The following is an 18,350-nucleotide window of genomic DNA, read 5'->3' as shown; positions in this document are numbered from 1 at the left end:
ATACACTGCGGGCTTTCGTGCTTTGTTCCATGACTTTATTTTTTAACTAAAATGCTTAGGTTGTACTTAGGCTAAAGGAGTAATCTGGATTCAGTGACAGATCACTGGACAGGAAAAGAGAAGAAGGGGAGATTTTTTTCCTAGGCTATGTGACTTTGGATGTCTTTGAATCATACATCCTCTCAGTGTGTTGGGTTTTTTTTTTTCAATCTATAGAATTAATTATATTAACTGATTGCTAAGATTCCTTCTTACTCAGACATGCTGTAAAATCTGAGGAGCAGAGTTCTTCCTTTTCAAACTCATTATAGGACGAGACAGTTCTGGAATAATTCCACACTCAATGAATATGCCAAGACTGTAGCCAGGGAATTAACTGAATTAAGAGACCTTCATTGTCTGCCTTTTCTGAGATCATGTTCAAAGGCTACAGAAGGTTTCTTAACTGACCTTTTCACACACGGATGAGAATGAGGACCCCTGTCCCCTTCCATCCAATTTCCTTTGATGCTCAGCTGAGTACAACTTGGTCCCTATGACATCTCAGTAGAATCCTATTTAGTTATGACTTTGTTCCATATTGTGCCAGTAGAGAAAGTCCCTGGAAGGCAAACCACCCCTCCCTGAAATCCTAGGAGGTAAAACCAAATGCAATTGATCCCATGTTTGCCCTCAGGTAGTCTGTTCTGAAGACAGAAGTCTTTGTGACATCTGGCAGGGAGCTCTTCCAAGACCAACAATGAGCCCTTTTCTGTCACTTTTCTCATTTCAGCACCGTGTCTTTTTGAGGTAGTGAAAATTCTCAGATACTCCCTTTGGATCCTTTTACAAGGACCCTGGCAATCAGGACAGAGCAGTTAAGAGCTTGCATGGATTCATCCAGACCTGGATTCGAGTCCAGGACTGTTAGCTGTGTGACTTTGGGGAACGCCCTTAACCTTCTTGGATTGTGTTCCTTTGTGTCTCAAATGTTTGTTAGAAGAATCAGATACCTGGTTAAGGGCTGCTACTTCCTTATTGAACAATTTCATGGCTTTTACTCCTCCCTTCATTCATTGGCTCAATAAATACTTAATGAGCACCAACTGTATGCTAGGTACTAGTCTAGGCACTAAGGATACAGCTTTGAACCAAAACAGGCAAAAAACTCTCTGCCTTCTTGGGACTTACATCTAGTAAGGAGACAGTAAACTAAATAAATACCTTGTATACAGTAGTACAAATTTTTAAGTTCTATGGAGAAAAATAAAGCATGAAATGGTGGTCACAGGTGTGAGGGATTCTGGGAGGGTATAATTGCTATGTAAGAATGGTTCACTGTGTAATGACTGGCTCAGTCCATTGCTGGAATGAATAGTGCTTACTGAATACTTAGCAAGGACCTTTGTAAACCTCATCTGTCAGCCTTTCACAGCTGATTCAGGAGGGTGTCAGCACAGGTGTCATGGAACTCATCTTCCAGATGAGGAAACTGGCATTCCAGAGAGTCAAGCCAACCCCATATCTCCCCATCTGTGAAGACAGAGTCATCATTAGTACCCAGATCCTTTTTTTGTCTGCTCTGAATTCCACCTGTTGACTCGGTTGCCCTCACATAATCAAATCATCTGGAAATGAAGCTAAATATAAGAGAGTGTCTTTGGTCATCTTCTGTGTGTTTGGCCCAGTGCTTAAATAAATCTCTCCACCCCTCAGGTAGAGAATCACACACCCTTGACTGCTGAACCAACATTTATGAAAAGGCACACCCAGGTATTTGCCTACTTACCTTGATTTCCAGCCATTCCCTTTTTCAAGAGATGGCAAATGCATAGGGTAGAAAACAAAATGCAAATCACTGTCCAAGCAGTTGATTCCTTTCCCCTGCTAAATACCCAGACTCTGGGCCTCTGCCGCTTTATCCCAGTCCAGACGCCCCTCTTAACCCAGGAACTGAGACCTGGGGGGATTGTTTGTCTCTGTTTACTCATAATTAACCAAAGCATGCATTTGCAGCTTATCAGTTTTCAAATGCAAGTAAATATAGCAACCAATCTCCCACCCCATGAATATTTCATTTTGGAGATTACTGCATAAATATTGTATTTGGATATTATGGTCTGGGACATCACATTAAAATTGCAAGACGATGCTATTCTCCCACATAATGGAACACAAAATTAAAAGGCTGGCCTATGGAAAGAAAACTTTTGCATGTCCTCAACACCTGAATTTTGTTTCTTTGTCTCTCTGAGTGAGTTAGTCTTGGCTAGCACATAAGTTCTCGTAGAAGTTACCTAAAATTCAAAGGTTTAAGCAGGGTTAAGTGTCTGCAATTTAATATTATTATATAATTAGCACCAGACAGAGCTGAGGTAGGATTTTATTTTCCTAAATTCAGGGGCTTCCTTTAATGGACCCAGTTAGAGCTGAGTTTTGTGTCAGTGGAGTGATACGGTAAGTATATTGGAAAACCTTCAAGTGACTCCCAGAGAGAACGTGGCTTTGCTGACAGCGTGGATTTGCACTTGGAAACGTGTTAGGAGGGATACCTGGGAGGGATACCTGGGTCTTCTGGTTGGCTTGTATCCTCAGTGTGTCTGTGGAAAATTTGTCAGCCTTCTCTGGGATCCCATGTATCTGTCTGGAATGCCTGCCCACCCCCTCTTCCTGGATATAACAGAGTGACTTAGAGAATGTCACAGCTGGGAAGTACCTTACGATTACCTAACCCATGGTTGTTATGACTGATGGCCCATGTGCTGGCTTCAAGGCTAGGGATATGTTTTATTTAATCAGAGCACCTTTTTTTTTTTTTTTTTAATGAATTTGAGTGCTTTTCAAAAACTGCCTTCTCTACTTTGCTGACTCCACCAACCCTGTGGTCTTCTACCCAGCCTGCCTCAGATGCTTCCATTATCCGTCTGACTCCTGTAGGCATTTAATATTACAATCCAGACCTAGCCCAACTTTGGTCATCACTTTCCAAAGTCATGTTACCAAAAGGGAAACTAAGACTCAGGGTCATCACTTTCCAAAGTCACTCAACTCGTTACTGGTAGAGCTGCACCACCATGTAGATGGAAAGCACATTTCAGCAGAATAAGTCAGCAACATAAAGAAGATGTGGTTTATATATACAATGGAATACTACTCAGCAATGAGAAACAATTAAATCTTGCCATTTGCAACAACATGGATGGAACTGGAGGGTATTATGCTAAGTGAAGTAAGTCAGAGAAGACAGATATCATAATGTTTTTGCTCATGTGTGGAATTTGAGAAACTTAACAGAAGACCATGGGGGAGGAGAAGGGGAAAAAAGAAAGTTATAGAGAGGGAGGGAGGCAAACCCTAAGAGACTCTTAAATACAGAGAACAAACTGAGGGTTGATGGTGGAGGGGGAGGGGGAAATGGGTGACGGGCATTGAGGAGGGCACTGGTTGGGACAAGCACTGGGTGTTGTATGTAAACGATGCATCATGGGAATCTACACCCTAGGCCAAGAGCACATTGCACACACGGTATGTTAGCTAACTTGGCAATAAATTGTATTTAAAAAATGAAGTCATCAACATTTTTAATACAGTCATCAGTTTTGCTAAGAATTCAGTGGATTACTGAATGCTGAATTACTGATCATGATGCTCAGTGAGTGACCAGTATCTATGGGCAAGTTCTCTCCTTAAGCAGGAGGAAAGTACTGGAGATATGGATTTATTAGTGAGGTTCCACACACTTCCCTCCAGTGGATGCTAGTGGATTTGGGAGGACACACTGGGAGGGATTCTTTGTAGAATTCAGCATGTCCAGCACAATGGAACTATCTACAGCTTTTATACCCTGAAGTCTGGGCATCACAGTAGATCTTTCCCGAGTCACTGCCTTGCACTGTCCTAGGAACTGTGAGGAAAGCAGAAAGGAGGAATCCAGAGTCAGTTCTAATGATAATAGCATCTACCTGGTGGGGGACTGGTAACTCTAATCTGAAGACATGCAGGTTCAAAGGCCTCTAAGACACACGATGGAGGTGCAGACTGGAAGAGAGGTATTTATGTGCCACGTCCATGGCTATCTGCTTTCTCTAGGGACTGAGATGATTCACATCCATCATGGTAGTGATAAAAGTTTAAGTTGTTCAGGAATGTATAGGACTTTTTCAACGGCAAATGACAGAATCCCATTTCAAAATGCCCTAAGCACGTTACTGAGGAGTCCGGGTGAGTCAGGCACAGTGGGATCCAGGGTCTCAAGCATAGTCATCAAGACTGTCTCTCCCTCTCTCTTTCCCTCCCTCCCTCCCCCTCTCCCCCTCTCTCTTTCCCTTCCTCTCTCTGTTTTCTGTGTTACCTCCACTGTCAAACAACCTTTGTACTCATGGTGACAGGATGGCTGCCAGCTGCTCTAGGCTTACATTCTCTCAGCTGAAAATGCCTTTGAAGAGCCCTCCTTCCCAGCAGATCCAGCAAAAATCCAGGGCCCAATCTCAGAGTTAGCTTGAGTTACTCACCCATCCCTGAATCAGTTATGGCAGCCAGGCAGATGGAATACTCTGACTGACCAGGCTGGGTCGTGTCGCCACCGCTTGGTGCTGGGGGTGGGGCGCAAACCCAAGTTAAGTGAGAATTAAAGATAGGTGGCTGTCCAAAGTAAAATCAAGGTGTGATTCTCAGAGGAATGAGGAGTGGATGCTGGGTAGACAGAAACACAGGATGAAGCCTTGGAAACATTACTGTTGGTAGAGAAAGCCAGACCCAAAGAGGCCACATATTGTATGTGTGAATCTGTATGAAATGTCCAGAGTTGGTAAATCCATAGATACAGAAAGCAGATTGATAGTTGCTAGGGGTTAGAAGGAAGGCAGACACGGAGTGACTACTTATGGGTATAGGGTGTCCTTTGGGAGTGCTTAAATATTTTGAGACTACGTGGGTGACAGTTGCACAGCATGGTCAATGTATTAATGCCATTGAATTACATGCTTTAAAATGGTTGATTTTATGTTGTATGAGCTCAAGAAGCAGCAAAGCCCCTGGGTTAGGAGACTATAGTTAGGAGATTATAGGTCCTAGTGAGACAGCACCCTGAGGAACAGCAACATCCTTCCCTCTCCCTTCCCCGCACCAGGCCAGCACAGTGCCTGGCACACAGCAGGCGTGGGTCTCCTACTGCAAAGGAACTGAGGGTTCACGTCAGAAGGCTTGGTTCTAGTTTGGCCCACCTTCCCAACACATCCGTTTTGCTAGCTCTTTGATCTTTGGTTTCTGCATCTACAAAACAGGAAGTGCCAATTCTGCTCTGCCCACCTTGCAAATCCCAAATATGTATACACTCCAGAGCAGGAGTTCTTAATCTGGGGTTCTCCGATAGAATTCTAGGGGCCCACAACTTTGGCTGGGAAGAAAGTGATCTTTATTTTCACTGAACTCTAATTGAAATCCAGCTAAATGGAGGTAACAAACCACAACAGTATTCGCGGTAACTGTAAGGAATCACGTATTTTCCTATCACTGTGATTGATGCGTATACCTCTAAGTATCATTTATGCTCCCCTCTTCTGCAAAATTACACCAGTTGTTAGACCTGCTACAAGATCTTGCTATCTCATGTGTTACAAAAGAAACACACACAAATTTGGTGTTTTGAAAAATATTTTGTAATCGTTTCTTGTATGAATCTAAAACCATATGAATTACATCATAACTAGGGTTTTTGTAATATTTTTTACTACTACATATTTGAGGTATGCCTTTAAGAGCATTATTCCAAGATGAGCTTCCATAGGCTGTTTTCACCAAAGTGCTAAAGCATTCATGGCACGAAAAGGCGATTTCAAAAGTTCCGTAGGGAAGAAGTGGATGTAGCAGATGATTGTTGCCATCTACTTGTACTGGGCAAGCCCCCTAAACCTTCTAATCAGCGTCCTCACCCATAAAATGGGCATATTGACAGTGCTTGCCTCATGGGGACATAGGGACCTGTCTCACTTGTGTAGAAAAAGTGGCAAACTACACACAGAGCCCCTGGCTCAGTACTTGGCACACAGTAGCAGTTCCTGGGTAGCTCGGTCAGTTAAGTGTCCGACTCTTAGTTTCAGCTCAGTTCGTGATCTCACAGTCCATGAGTTCGAACCCCACATCAGGCTCTGTACTGACAGCGTGGATCCTGCTTGAGATTCTCTCTCTCCCTCTCTCTCTGCCCCTTGCCCCACTTGTTCTCTCCCTCTCTCTCAAATAAATAAACATCAGAAAAAATACTTGGCACACAGTAAGTGTCATCACATGCTTTTACTGACATGACTGTGCTATTTCATTTGGATTCTGTGCACCTCTGGGCTAAGGGCTACTTTGGCTTTCACAGGTTCATCCGAAAACAGGGTCTGGACCGACTCTTCCTGGAGTGTGACGCCCACATGTGGCGCCTAGGGGACCGGCGAATCCCAGAGGGCATTGCTGTGGATGGAGGCTCGGATTGGTTCTTGCTGAACCGGAAGTTTGTGGAGTATGTGACGTTCTCCACAGATGATCTGGTGACCAAAATGAAGCAATTTTACTCCTATACCCTGCTTCCTGCTGAGGTGAGTGTCTAAGGAAAAGCTCCTCAGCAAGGTAAGAGCCAGCTCCAGCCTTTGGAACAAAGCAGATGCTGAATTTTTGCCGAAGGTTTTGCAAAGCAATGCTGGGTCTAATACATAGTCCTGCAAACATCCAGGACTGCAAACATCCAGGAAGTTGGAGAACTGCATCCGCCACCAGGGTCCGTGCTGTCATAGCCAGCCTCTGGTATGGAATAGATAGGCATACAACACTGCCACTAGCAGTCCACACAGCATATGTGTGCAAAGTAGAAAAGGCAGCTCTTCCTTAAGACACTTGGCTCCCATTGGTCATAAAATCATCACAATATACTGATTTTGATAGAACGAGACCCTTCACTGCCATTTTCCAGAAAACTTAAAAAAAAAAATTGAAACCTCTCAGACCTACAGTGTTGATGGTGTCCCACTAGGGTTGTGCAGTGTGTAACCCGCACAACTGTATATGCCGGCTCTTTCAGGACACACCCACATCAACTTTTGACAGATCCTCTACAGTCATCAATCATGTAATAACCACTTTTTCAACATGAAGAATCCCTTTTCTAATTTTGAGGGTTTTTTTTTTTATTTTTTAATCGTATCATGATAGACATTAGTGTTGGCCTCATCGGTCACAATAGAAATTCCAGTGATCTCAAAGACAGAGAGCCAGGGCTTCTGCTGGACCTGTACTAGCCCCTGCATTGACAGCCATTGGGACTCAACATTTCCTGATGGCTTCCGGAAGCATTTGAAAAGCTCCAGGGAGCCTGTCACCACTTTTCAGACCTCAGTGAGGGGAAGGTGTCTTCGTTCAGACTGCTATAACAAAATACAATAGACTAGGTGGCTTTTAAACGACAAAAATGTACGTGTCATGGTTCTGGAGGCTGGAAGTCTGAGATTGGGGTGTCAGAATGGTCCGGTTCTAGCGAGGGCCCTCTTCTGGTTGCAGATTACATCCTGACAGTTTTCATTGTGCTCAATCCCAGAAGGGGCATGGGAGCTCTCTGGGGTCCCTTTTATCAGGGCACTAATACCATTCATGAGGGCTCCACCCTCCTGGCCTAATCACCTCCCAAACGCCCCTACCTCCTAACACCATCACATTGTGGGGCTAGGATTTCAACCTATGGATTTTGGAGGAGACGCAAACATGCAGTCCATTTCAGAAGCCTGGTTGTGTACAATTGCAGCCTGTTCTGAAACAGTACCAGCTTCATCTGGAAATGGCGGGGGTGGGGGGTGGGGTGGGGTGGTGGACACAGTTCTGAAATGTTGCCAGCAGCCTTCTTATCAGACCTGACTGGGGGGTTCTCGATTCAGCTCTCTGGCCTCCAGTTCCCTTTCCTCCTAATTTCTGACTTCAGGAAACTCCAGAGCTGGTTGCCCTTCTGTTGAGCCCATGACACCGCTCGTGAGTGGTCTACCATTTCTTCCTGGCTGTGCCTCAGGCGCAGGCTGTGTGTCTAGGTCAGACAAGACAACGTATCTCATTTGATGGTTTCCACGTCCCTCACCAGCATCTGGAGCAGTGCCAAGCTGATAGGGTTGACTGCCCACGTCACTCCAGAGGGATGATGGGCTTGTCATCCCTGGGCCAGGTTTTACTATTCTGCACACACATTAGGTAATCAGCTTTTAATCCTTTTTCAGCGAAAATCACCTTTTCTCTCAATGTCGATAACCTCCTCATCCATTATCTTCAGGGAATTTCTGTATCATTATGAAAGGACATAGGGTAATTGGTAATTGGGAACTTCTCCCCACTGTTTCATGGAGAATATGTGCCTCTGTGGGCTTGTAGACAATTTAAGCTTAAAATCCAGGTTCATGGGCATATGTCATTTAGCAGCACAGGGCAGCTGGAGTTCGTGGGTGGAGCCTCATTTTGCCCATCCCCCGCTTGAGAAGGGACTGTTTGGAGGCTCTGGTTGTTTTAATCAAGATGCCGTTCATGATGCTGGCTCTGTCTATCTCAACCCCGCCCCAGCACACACAGGCACTTAACACTCCAGGATCCATACCTTGCCCTCCCTTCTCCCAGACCACCTCTAGGAAAACAGTTTAGAGTAAATCTAAAGGCTGAGCTATAAATTTATTAGAGGCAGACATGTGTACCCCAACATCTTCCCCCTAGGGAGCAGAGAGCAGGGAGAATGTATCTGCCTGGTATCTGGGGTTGTTATAAAACAGTGTCCAAACAGAAGTCTGCCTGTCTGTCTGTCTGTCTGTCTGTCTCTCTCTCTCCCTCCCTCCCTCCCTCCCTCCCTCCCTCTCCCTCCTCCCCCTCTCCTCTCTCTCCTCTCTCTGGTCTCTTTCTTCACTCTCAGCATTGCTTCCTTCTCAGATTCCTAGGAGAGGTTGGCCAAGAGTTATTGGATTACAAGAAACTAATGGAGCCTGTTTCAGCACCACGGACAGCGAGCAGCCCTGCCCCACCCCTCCCTGTGTCGTAGCCACACCCATGTGGCTGAGGCAGGAGGAGGGGGGCCTGGGACGCACCCCCATACACACCCCGGGACTGAAACATCCCTGAATCTGGCTTCTTTTACCAAGGGGTGAAATTCTAGAGCATCAGTCCTTGTTCTCTAGATATTTCAGACAGGAATCCCCTTGGTTTCAGATCTATTTGCAAAGCAGGAGCCCTTTTGGCCCAAGGTTTTCTGGAAAATTGTCACCACGTTTCCTCTGGTACCCGTGTGTTGACATAACCTGAGGGATTTTTCCTCTCTGCCGGGCAGACAGAGATGTCGTGAACAATAGGAAACATCTTGCAATCAGATTGTAGACTGCTGGGGAAAGACAGTTTAGAGAAACACTCAGAGCGTTAGACTTGCAAACAGAATGAAGCCACTTGGACAAAACATCCTGTGTAGCCTGAATTGGACCAAGCTGGCAGCTGACCCCATTTGCAGAGAGACCCAATGAGTGTCCAGGAGAGGGGAGTCCCTGTGCAGTCAGGTGGTCCTGGAGGAAGGCAGGCCCCACCACCACCACCTCAGCCCACTCGAGGGAGGCTGGAGGAGGTCTCAGGCTGGCCCCTGTCTCCCTGCAGTCCTTCTTCCACACCGTCCTGGAGAACAGCCCCCACTGCGACACCATGGTGGACAACAACCTGCGCATCACCAACTGGAACCGCAAGCTGGGCTGTAAGTGCCAGTACAAGCACATCGTGGACTGGTGCGGCTGCTCCCCCAACGACTTCAAGCCGCAGGATTTCCACCGCTTCCAGGTGAGCCCACCGGGGCCCCTGCCAGCCCCTGGCCCACGCCCTCCCGGAACACGTCCACAGGCCTCTGAGGCCGGGCCTGCGAGTCTTCTCATCTTGCGGTTTCCAGACCTGGGTGTCCGTAGTAACAGTGACAGCATCAACTGTGGCCGCCGGGTTTTGATCACTTACCCCCAGGCCACAACAGTTGTAGCCACTTGGCCTGTATTGACTCATGAACCCCACATCAACCTTGTGTGACACATAGTGTATTATTGGTTTTTTAAAAAAATTTTTAATGTTTGTTTATTTTTGAGGGGGGAGGGGAGGGGCAGAGAGAGAGACAGAGGGAGACCCAGAATCCGAAGCAGGCCCCAGGCTCTGGCCCAACAGCGGACTCAAACCCATGACCTGCAAGATCATGACCTGAGCCGAAGTCAGACGCTTGACTGAGCCACCCAGGCATCCCAAGATAATATTATCAGTAATCTATTTTAGAGATAGAGAAACTGAGGCATAGAAAGGTAAAATAACTCAAGGTCCCATAGGGCTATGTATGTTTCCAAATCTCTTTCTCTCTACTGCTTTTCAGTCAGAATCCCCTGAAATATTCAGTAAAAATACATTTCTGGGTTCCAAGTTGAGTGTACCCAGGGCAGAGTTTCTGAACCTCAGCCCTCCGAACATGGTAGCTGGATAGTTCTCTGTTGTGGGGCGCTGTCCTGTGCGTTGTTGGGTGTGAGACTGCATTCTTGGGTTCTAGCTGCTAGATCTAGCCACACATTCCAGTTAGGAAAACAAAAAAACGTCTTCGGACATCGTCAAATGTCCTCTGGGGGCAAACTCACCCCCACTTGAGAATTCCTAATCTCTGTTGAGGTCCAGGAATTTTTATTTTGATGTGTTACACTCTGGAGAATCCTGATGAGCAGTCAGGTTTGCAAAACACCGCGCTCTGTGAACCCGAAGAAGTCAGAAGAGGTAGAAACGTTACTGCCGTCACAGTGTCTCGGCACAGCCAAGCGACTTACGGTTCTGCGGGGAGCAGAGGCAGGGGGTCATAAATGCTCCATCTGCTTCCATGAGCCCCAAGGATGCTTGGCGCCCAAACCTCTTTTGGATGGCAGCCTCCTTCCGTCCTGTGTGAGTGCCCGTCCCGCTCCCGCCTCACCCCCCTCACCATGCCCTGGCACCTGCTGCTGAGAGGGCAAGCAGAATGCTACAGAGTGGTTAAACACATCACTCTGAGGCCACCAGAGCCACCACGTGGAGATGGTATGCTTCTTCCCCAACCACTAACACAGAGGGAGTGCAGGTGGGTAACCCGAGCTGAGGCGCCCCCGCAGACTCACTCTGACACATAATAGAACCATCCATGGGAGGACACGGCCACCCCCACCCGAGTGGAGCTTCTAGTCTCTTAGCAGGCTCCTCAGCGTGTGGTCCAGGGAGCTGGCATAAGCATCACCAGGGAGCTGTTAGAAGGCTGCCGTCTCCACTGCTCCAGCTGGCCTGGGGCAGAATCTGCACATAAATAAGATTCCCAGGTAGAGGAGGAGGCTATTTATGCTTGAGAAGCACAGGAGTAGGAATGTGTCCCGTATCAGGCTCTGTGCCAGGACCTCTGTGGGCCTTGGCTTCACTGGGGTAGGCAGCATCCCCATTGTGCACGTGGGGAAACTGAGGCACAGAGGGGCTAACTTCCTTGTCCGTGGACACAGAGTGGAGTGGCAGGGCTGGAGGTCCCTCCCAGATGCCTCCAGCTGCAGACCTGGTTCTTTTCCATCAAACCCCACTGCCACCCTGGTTTTGTGTCCACATGGGTGCAGAACACACAGAGGGTTTCGTCTCATTATTCGGATTTCCTCAAGGTGCCCACCTAACATCTTTCACCTCTGTAAGCGGTTGCTGCAATAAGTATTCTTTTAGGCCTGTTTTTGGTGGCAGATTAAGAGCTACCCGGGGACCTCTTCAAACCCATGTTAATTTAGGTATGAACTTGGGTGACATTTAACTCCTTTGTCCATGGAGAAAGGATCTACTGAGCAGAAAGATGGTTGCAGGGGAAATAGCTGACCTATTCAAAAGGAAAAAAAAAAAAAAAGATTCCCACTTTTGTAGAGGACCAACTGTTTGCCTCAGTGCCAAGGACCTTCATCATTTAGAGCAAATGGCCACGGCAGTTGGTGGGACGCTGCCCCTGGTGGCGGCGGCATCTGTGTTCCAGCCCCAGCCTCCCAGGAACATCGTGGTCTCTGGTAAAGACAAGCTCACACAGAGACCTCGCACGTGCTCACAGCTATTCCTCTCACAGTAAACAGAGATCAAGAATATCCCCCAACATCTAGAGTCTAAGAAACTGCTGCCTGTAAGGAACTTAGAGTTCTTGTTCAAAGAAGAGTGATAAATATAGAAACGTGCCCTTTTAGAAGATACAGCTGTGAATAAAGAATCACAAGCAGACGAGGGAGGCTGCCGGCCTCTGAGTCCATTCTCTGCCTCGAGAACATGAAGGTCTAGAAGCCCCTCGTAGCAGGCTTTGGGGAGTAGTGACAATAGTCAATAATAGCTAACACCGTGTGCCAGACTCTGTGCTTAGTACATATTTTATTATACCCATTTTAAGGATGAGAAAGCTAAAGCCCTGGGTGATTTGCCTAAGGACATAGTTAGGAAGTAGCAGTGTAAGGATTTGACCCCAAGTGGTCTCCTTTCAGCACTACTGTAAGGTAACTGAACTGAACTTACTCCCCACCCACCACCACCCCCCCCCCCGGGGAGAGTGAGAATACTATTAAATACTGTCCGTGAACCGCCACAGGGTTCATGAAGCCGAGAGGTGAGGGGATCTTCAGGATAATACCAAGGATGTTTGTTTTCGGGAGCTTCCAGCTTACCGAGCAGCCCAGTCCTAGGATGGCATAGTGGAAAGAGCTTGGGCTTGAGAGTCCTGCAGCCGTGTGAGTTTGTATTTGAGCTCAGTTTCCTTCTGTGTCAAATGAAACTCATAATGCCTGCTTTGCAGAGTTGCGGATTCGAGGTGGTGATATAACGCAGCATTCGGTGTATATAGTATGTGCTCGGTGGTTTTTATGGTCATTGGTGCTATTAACCCACTGCAGTGAAAACAGTGTTAGACCCAGCTGAAGGTCAGTAATAACACTAGACCATTAGCTCCTCAAGGGAGGGCTGGGTTTTGTTTCCAGAGTCCTAGACGGGGGTCACCAAACTACACCCCCTGAGCTAAATCCAGCACACTGCCTGCTTTTGTAAATAAAGTTTTTTTGGAAAACAGCCACACCCATTGACCACAGCTGCATTTACTATGTGGCTGCTTTCACACTATGACAGAAGAGTTGAGTAGTTGCAAAGCTGGAAATAGTTACTATGGCCCTTTGTTGATCCCTGCCCAGATATTAGTATAAGACCCAGTAGGTCACAGCGGGCTCAGAATTTTCCTTCTTTATCCTCAACCCGGGATCTTCATCTTGGCTTTGCCATTAGCTTGCTGTATGGCCTTAGATAAGTCCCTTTCCCTCTCTGGACCTCAGTTTCCTTGAAAACTTGGTTTACATACGTGGTCTTTTAATACTGCCCCATGGTCACCTGGGAAGCTTCTTGGCCTCCAGATTCCTAAACCTCATCTCCAGAGATGTTGAGTCTGTAGGCCTGGGGATGGACCCCAGAATCTGAATTTTTTTAAAAATGTTTAATTGACTGTGGTATTTAGCCCAGTCAGGCACCATTTACCTTACCCTGGAGTCTTAGAAGAGTATCACCCCAAAAACCTGTTAAGAATGTAGATTCCTAAGTCTCACTGCCACAGATTGTTCTGATCAGTACCTCTCGGAGTTCCTTGTGAGTCTGTAAATCAGCTGCAGTGCCCAGGAGGCAGTAGGGAGTAGTGGAGACTATAGTGAGCTGAAGAGGATATGCCCATCTAAAGGGACAGCTGCTTTTCAGCCTTTTTATTTTTTATTTTAGAGTGGGCACACAGGGAAGAGGGGGCAGAGGGAGAGGGAGAATCCCAAGCAGGCTCCACGCTCAGTGCAGCCTGATGCGGGGCTCGATCCCAAGACCCTGGGATCATAACCTGAGCCAAAATCAAGAGCCGGACACTGAACTGACTGGGCCCCCCAGGCGCCCCCTTGCTCTCCAGCTTTAAGCAGTCATTCCCATGTAGGAACAGGGGCCTGGATGTTGCCAGATGTATTTCTGTTTAAAGGAAAGCTAAAAATTGTTTCTGTGAACTCTTGTACTTTTTAAATATTGCCAGCTAATTCAATTTTAAAACACTCTGCTGGACGACTAAAATATATCTGTAGGCTATATTTGCCCCAGACCTTCAGCTAAATGATTCCTGAGATCCATCTCAGCTATAAACATCTAGGACGTCATTTATTTAACAGACATTTAAATGATGCTTACTCTGTGCCCATCATTGCTTTAAATGCTCTCCAAATATTAACTCATTCAGTCCTAACACACTTCTGAGGATCTCCACTTTATGGATAGGGAAACTGAGGACAGAGAGGTTAGAAAGTGTCAGAGCTGGGATGTGGATCCAGACAGGGTGGCTTGCCGAGCCCCGCTCCCCAAACCCCCACTCCCTCCCCCATCCCACTCCCTGACACTGCTTTTTTTATCCCATGAGCACAGCAGACAGCCAGGCCCACCTTCTTTGCCCGAAAATTCGAAGCCGTGGTGAATCAGGAAATCATCGGGCAGCTGGACTATTACCTGTACGGGAACTACCCCGCGGGCACCCCGGGCCTCCGCTCCTACTGGGAGAACGTGTACGATGAGCCAGATGGCACCCACAGCCTGAGCGACGTGGCACTCACCTTGTATCACTCCTTTGCCCGCCTGGGCCTCCGACGGGCTGAGTCGTCGCTGCACGTGGAGGGGGAGAACAGCTGCCGGTGAGCCCCTGGGTGGGGAGAATCGTCCCCGGGTGCAGGAGGGGCGGGCGGCACAGCACCAAAAGGGGGCGCTGCATGGGGACCTCCACCTCTCTGGGGGCTGTAGCCGCGCACCTCACCTCTCCCAGTCTCCTGGGGCCTGAAAAGCATCTGAACCGTCCCAAGGGCCGGCACTCTTCCACTCTAAGCCACGGTCACTCTTCCGCTTTTTCATAATACCAAGTCTACTGTTTACCTACTTATTCCCTCGCAGAGCGTTCATATTTATGCTAAGTACATGATATCTTACAGGGAAGCTTTAGATCACCATGTTGTATAGTGATGTCTGTCTTAAGTGGAAGGTAACCATGAAAATGCAGAACTTTTTTTTTTTTTACTTTTTATTACAGTAAATGTTAAGTATATATGAAATAGCAGAGTGCGACCCCACACTCCCATCACCCAGTTCTAGCAATCTCTAGCTCAGGGCCAAGGCGATTTCCTCTCTTCGCCCTTGCCTACTTACCCTCCTCTCAGATAGTTTGATTGCAGCAAATCCCAGGCGACCTTTCATTTGAGCTATACGTATTTTAATACGTATCTCTGGAAAATAAAGACTCCTTTTTAATACATAGCTATACTGTCACTGACACACCTAAAAATATAACCAGAAGCGTCATTAACATGCAGAACTGTTATTTAAGATGTTCAGGTACCGCTTAGCATCATCTCACCCACCACTAGCAGGTACCAGTTGAGACTTGAAGAAAGAGTGTTCTAGAGTATATGGAAAGAAGAGGGGAAGGTAGAAGATCATTCACCCTGGGCCCCTTCCCCTTCGCGAAGCCCTCCAGCCCTGGTCTATTTTGCCTGCCTCTTCTTCCGTACCAGCAATGCGCAGTGCAGATGTTTACATAATTGCACCAAGAATTGGGAGCCCTGGTTGTTTTTTTTTTTTCATTTGACATTATAATATTCGCCCCTTTTCCCCATGCCGCTCTGCCTCCTCCCTAATGATAATGATCCTCTTTAATGCCTGCAAGGATTCCATTGAGTAGAAATTCCAGAGTTTGCCTGGTTCTTCCCTTTCCCGTTGCCTTGGCAGTAATGGACCATTGTAAATAATGTTCTGATGACTATCTTTGTGCAAAAAGCCTCTTTTTTTTCCCCCTTCTCTTTTCTGATGATTTCCTTAGGATGCATTCCCAGAAGTGCTAATCACTCTCCCTCTCTTTCTTGGTCTCCGTTCTCTTCGTCATCCCACCTCCCTTCTTTAACTACAAAGAGAAAACATTTCTTCTTCTTCTTCTTCTTCTTCTTCTTCTTTTTTTTTTTTTTTTTTTTGGAACAACAGTCTGTCCACACTGAGGCCTCCCCTGGTGTCCCTCCTTGCTCTTCTGTTTCCTCATCTGGGGAGTGGAAGAAGAGAAGAAAGAGGAACTGTCTTGTTCCCTCCAAGCTGCAAACATGGGAGTATCTGCCCAGTGCCTGGTGCATACCCAGCTGGGCTGCAGCAGACACTTCCGTTCTCTCCTCCTGGCCTCACACTTCGCCTCTCCTCTCTGTGCGAGTTCTGATTGGGTTTGAAGGGAGACCAGCCTGGGTTGGGAGCCCAGGACTGCACTCCATACCTGTTGACCTTGGACAAGTCATTAATCTCTCTGCCTCAGCTTCCTCATCTATAAGATGCACATAGTGTCAGTAAGGTGGTGTGAATTTTAACGGAGATCATCTTCAAACGCTGCCTCATGAGCTACGTATCACTGTTACTATTATCATCCCCATTTAAGTGTTTTACACGCTAAGTGCTCAGTAAGGACGCATGTCACTGTTGGTATCTCAGTTGCCATTATCATGAAGCTGCCAAAAGCAGTCAACACTGAGCCCGGTGTGAGAGCTGCACGCTTCGTAGCGGGTATGAACCGCTTCCTCCTTGGCTGTTTCCCTGTGCTCAGCGCCTCCCCGCTTCCTGTGCGGCCCACCCTTCCCCAGTCTTTGAAGGTCACTTTCAAGGCCTCTGTGATGCTCATCTGGGGCTCCCCCAAGAGCCCCACTCCCCCCTCTCCCAAGCGGCCAGTAGCTCAGACTTCCCTCCAACACGCCCACTGCAGATAGGTGCGGTGCCCCGGGTCAAGGTCGTCACCAGTGTCTTTCCCCTCCTGCTAGTTTGGGACAGGATCCTGGCTTTCAGAGCCACCACATGCATCCCTGTAGGTAACCCGGTGTCTGACTCTGGGGAGGCAAATGTTGTTCAAGAATAGTTTTAGTCCCAGACTTGATGGAACTGATAAGGTAAATGACTGATACGAAATTCCAAAAGACACCCACAATTTATTTAGGGTTGTTGAAATATTCTCCTGGTATTTGTTTGGGGATTAAACAAGCCATCAAGTTGCCTCAAGCCTAGAATCCTTTGGCTTCTGCCTCATTTTTTATTATAATAGAACCATTGTGCCTTGCTGTGGGCAAAGCAGATATATTTATGGATATGTGCCTGCAAATAAATCAGGACAAAGGACCCTTATCCCAAAAGGCAAAAGAGAGTGAATTCCTGCCTGTGGGGTATCTGGGGAAATAGCAAGTGAAAACTTTATTTCAGGAGTCTCATTTCCTCTGGGCATCTCATGCAAATTGTCCTTCCAGTCTATAGTATAACCTTTCATAAAAGTAATGTTTATTGATTTTTTTCTCATTATAAAATGACACATGTTCATTGCAGAAATTTTTGAAATGGCAAATTGAGAGAATACAAAATAAACAAATACATACATACAAGTTTGCTTTTGAGCCACCATCCAGAGATAACCATGTCAGTATTTTAATACAGGCGCTTAAATCCAAATGCTCTCCAGGGCCAGGGAATAGCAGGTGTCAGCCAGTGCCAGTCCTCACGGGGCGGGGTGACCATGCCAGTGTGGAGTACCCATGGGCCCTGGTACTGAGCTCCAGCACATCCTTGCCTTCTGGGAATTGCAGACTTGAAGTTGCCAACTGGTCTCCTGATTTTTCAAGAGAAATTAGAAATCCAGATTTTTGTGTGAATCTAAGTTTTTTCAATGCCCACCTTCTTTAAATAAGGAAAACCCCTTTGGGCCAGATGGGATGCATCTGTGGCACCCTTTGGGTCATATCCTATTGGATTTTGCATATTGTACTGCACCTAATTAAAACGACCTGTCTTACTGTTTTTAAATTTTTATTTTTGAGAGAAAGAGAGAGAGTGAGTGGGAGAGGGGCACAGAGAGACAGACAGAATCTGATGCAGGCTCCAGGCTCTGAACTGTCAGCAAAGAACCCTACACAGGGCTCGAACTCACAAGCCGTGAGATCATGACCTGAGCCGAAGTTGGACACTTGAAGGACTGAACCACCCAGGCATACCCCTCATTTTAGTTTTAATTGCTCAAGTACCATATACAGTCAAGAGGAGGTATCACAGGACTTTGTTTTCAGTTATATATAGGGTTATATGTACCCTAGATGCACCTTAGAAGCCAAAGGTTCAAGAGAAAACCCTTCTCGAATTTTCACTCAATCAACATGCATTTACTGAGCATCTCCCACGTGTCAGGCCCTGTTAGGCACTGGGCACTCGGCTGTGACCCAGACAAACCAGGCCCCTGAATTCAAGGATTTTCCATTCTAGTGTAAAGACAGTACCTCAGCATACCTAACAAAAGC

General features: G+C 46.9%; 1 protein-coding gene across 3 annotated transcripts in view; it reads left to right on the top strand.

The window, feature by feature from the left end:
• Positions 1-18,350, top strand: part of XYLT1 (xylosyltransferase 1) — a 313,363-nt gene that overhangs the window by 273,716 nt on the left and 21,297 nt on the right. For all 3 annotated transcript variants that reach the window (XM_086692976.1, XM_086692977.1, XM_086692978.1), the window contains 3 exons: positions 6,341-6,557; positions 9,616-9,792; positions 14,428-14,690. In XM_086692976.1, the coding sequence (XP_086549102.1) occupies positions 6,341-6,557; positions 9,616-9,792; positions 14,428-14,690 (657 nt within the window). The remainder of the gene's footprint in view (positions 1-6,340; positions 6,558-9,615; positions 9,793-14,427; positions 14,691-18,350) is intronic.

Source organism: Puma concolor, chromosome E3, assembly GCF_028749965.1.
Source record: "Puma concolor isolate L17-30 chromosome E3, mPumCon1.1.hap2, whole genome shotgun sequence".
Lineage (NCBI taxonomy): Eukaryota > Metazoa > Chordata > Mammalia > Carnivora > Felidae > Puma > Puma concolor.
Note: the sequence above shows the minus strand (reverse complement) of the source record. Positions and strands in the feature narration are given on the sequence as shown.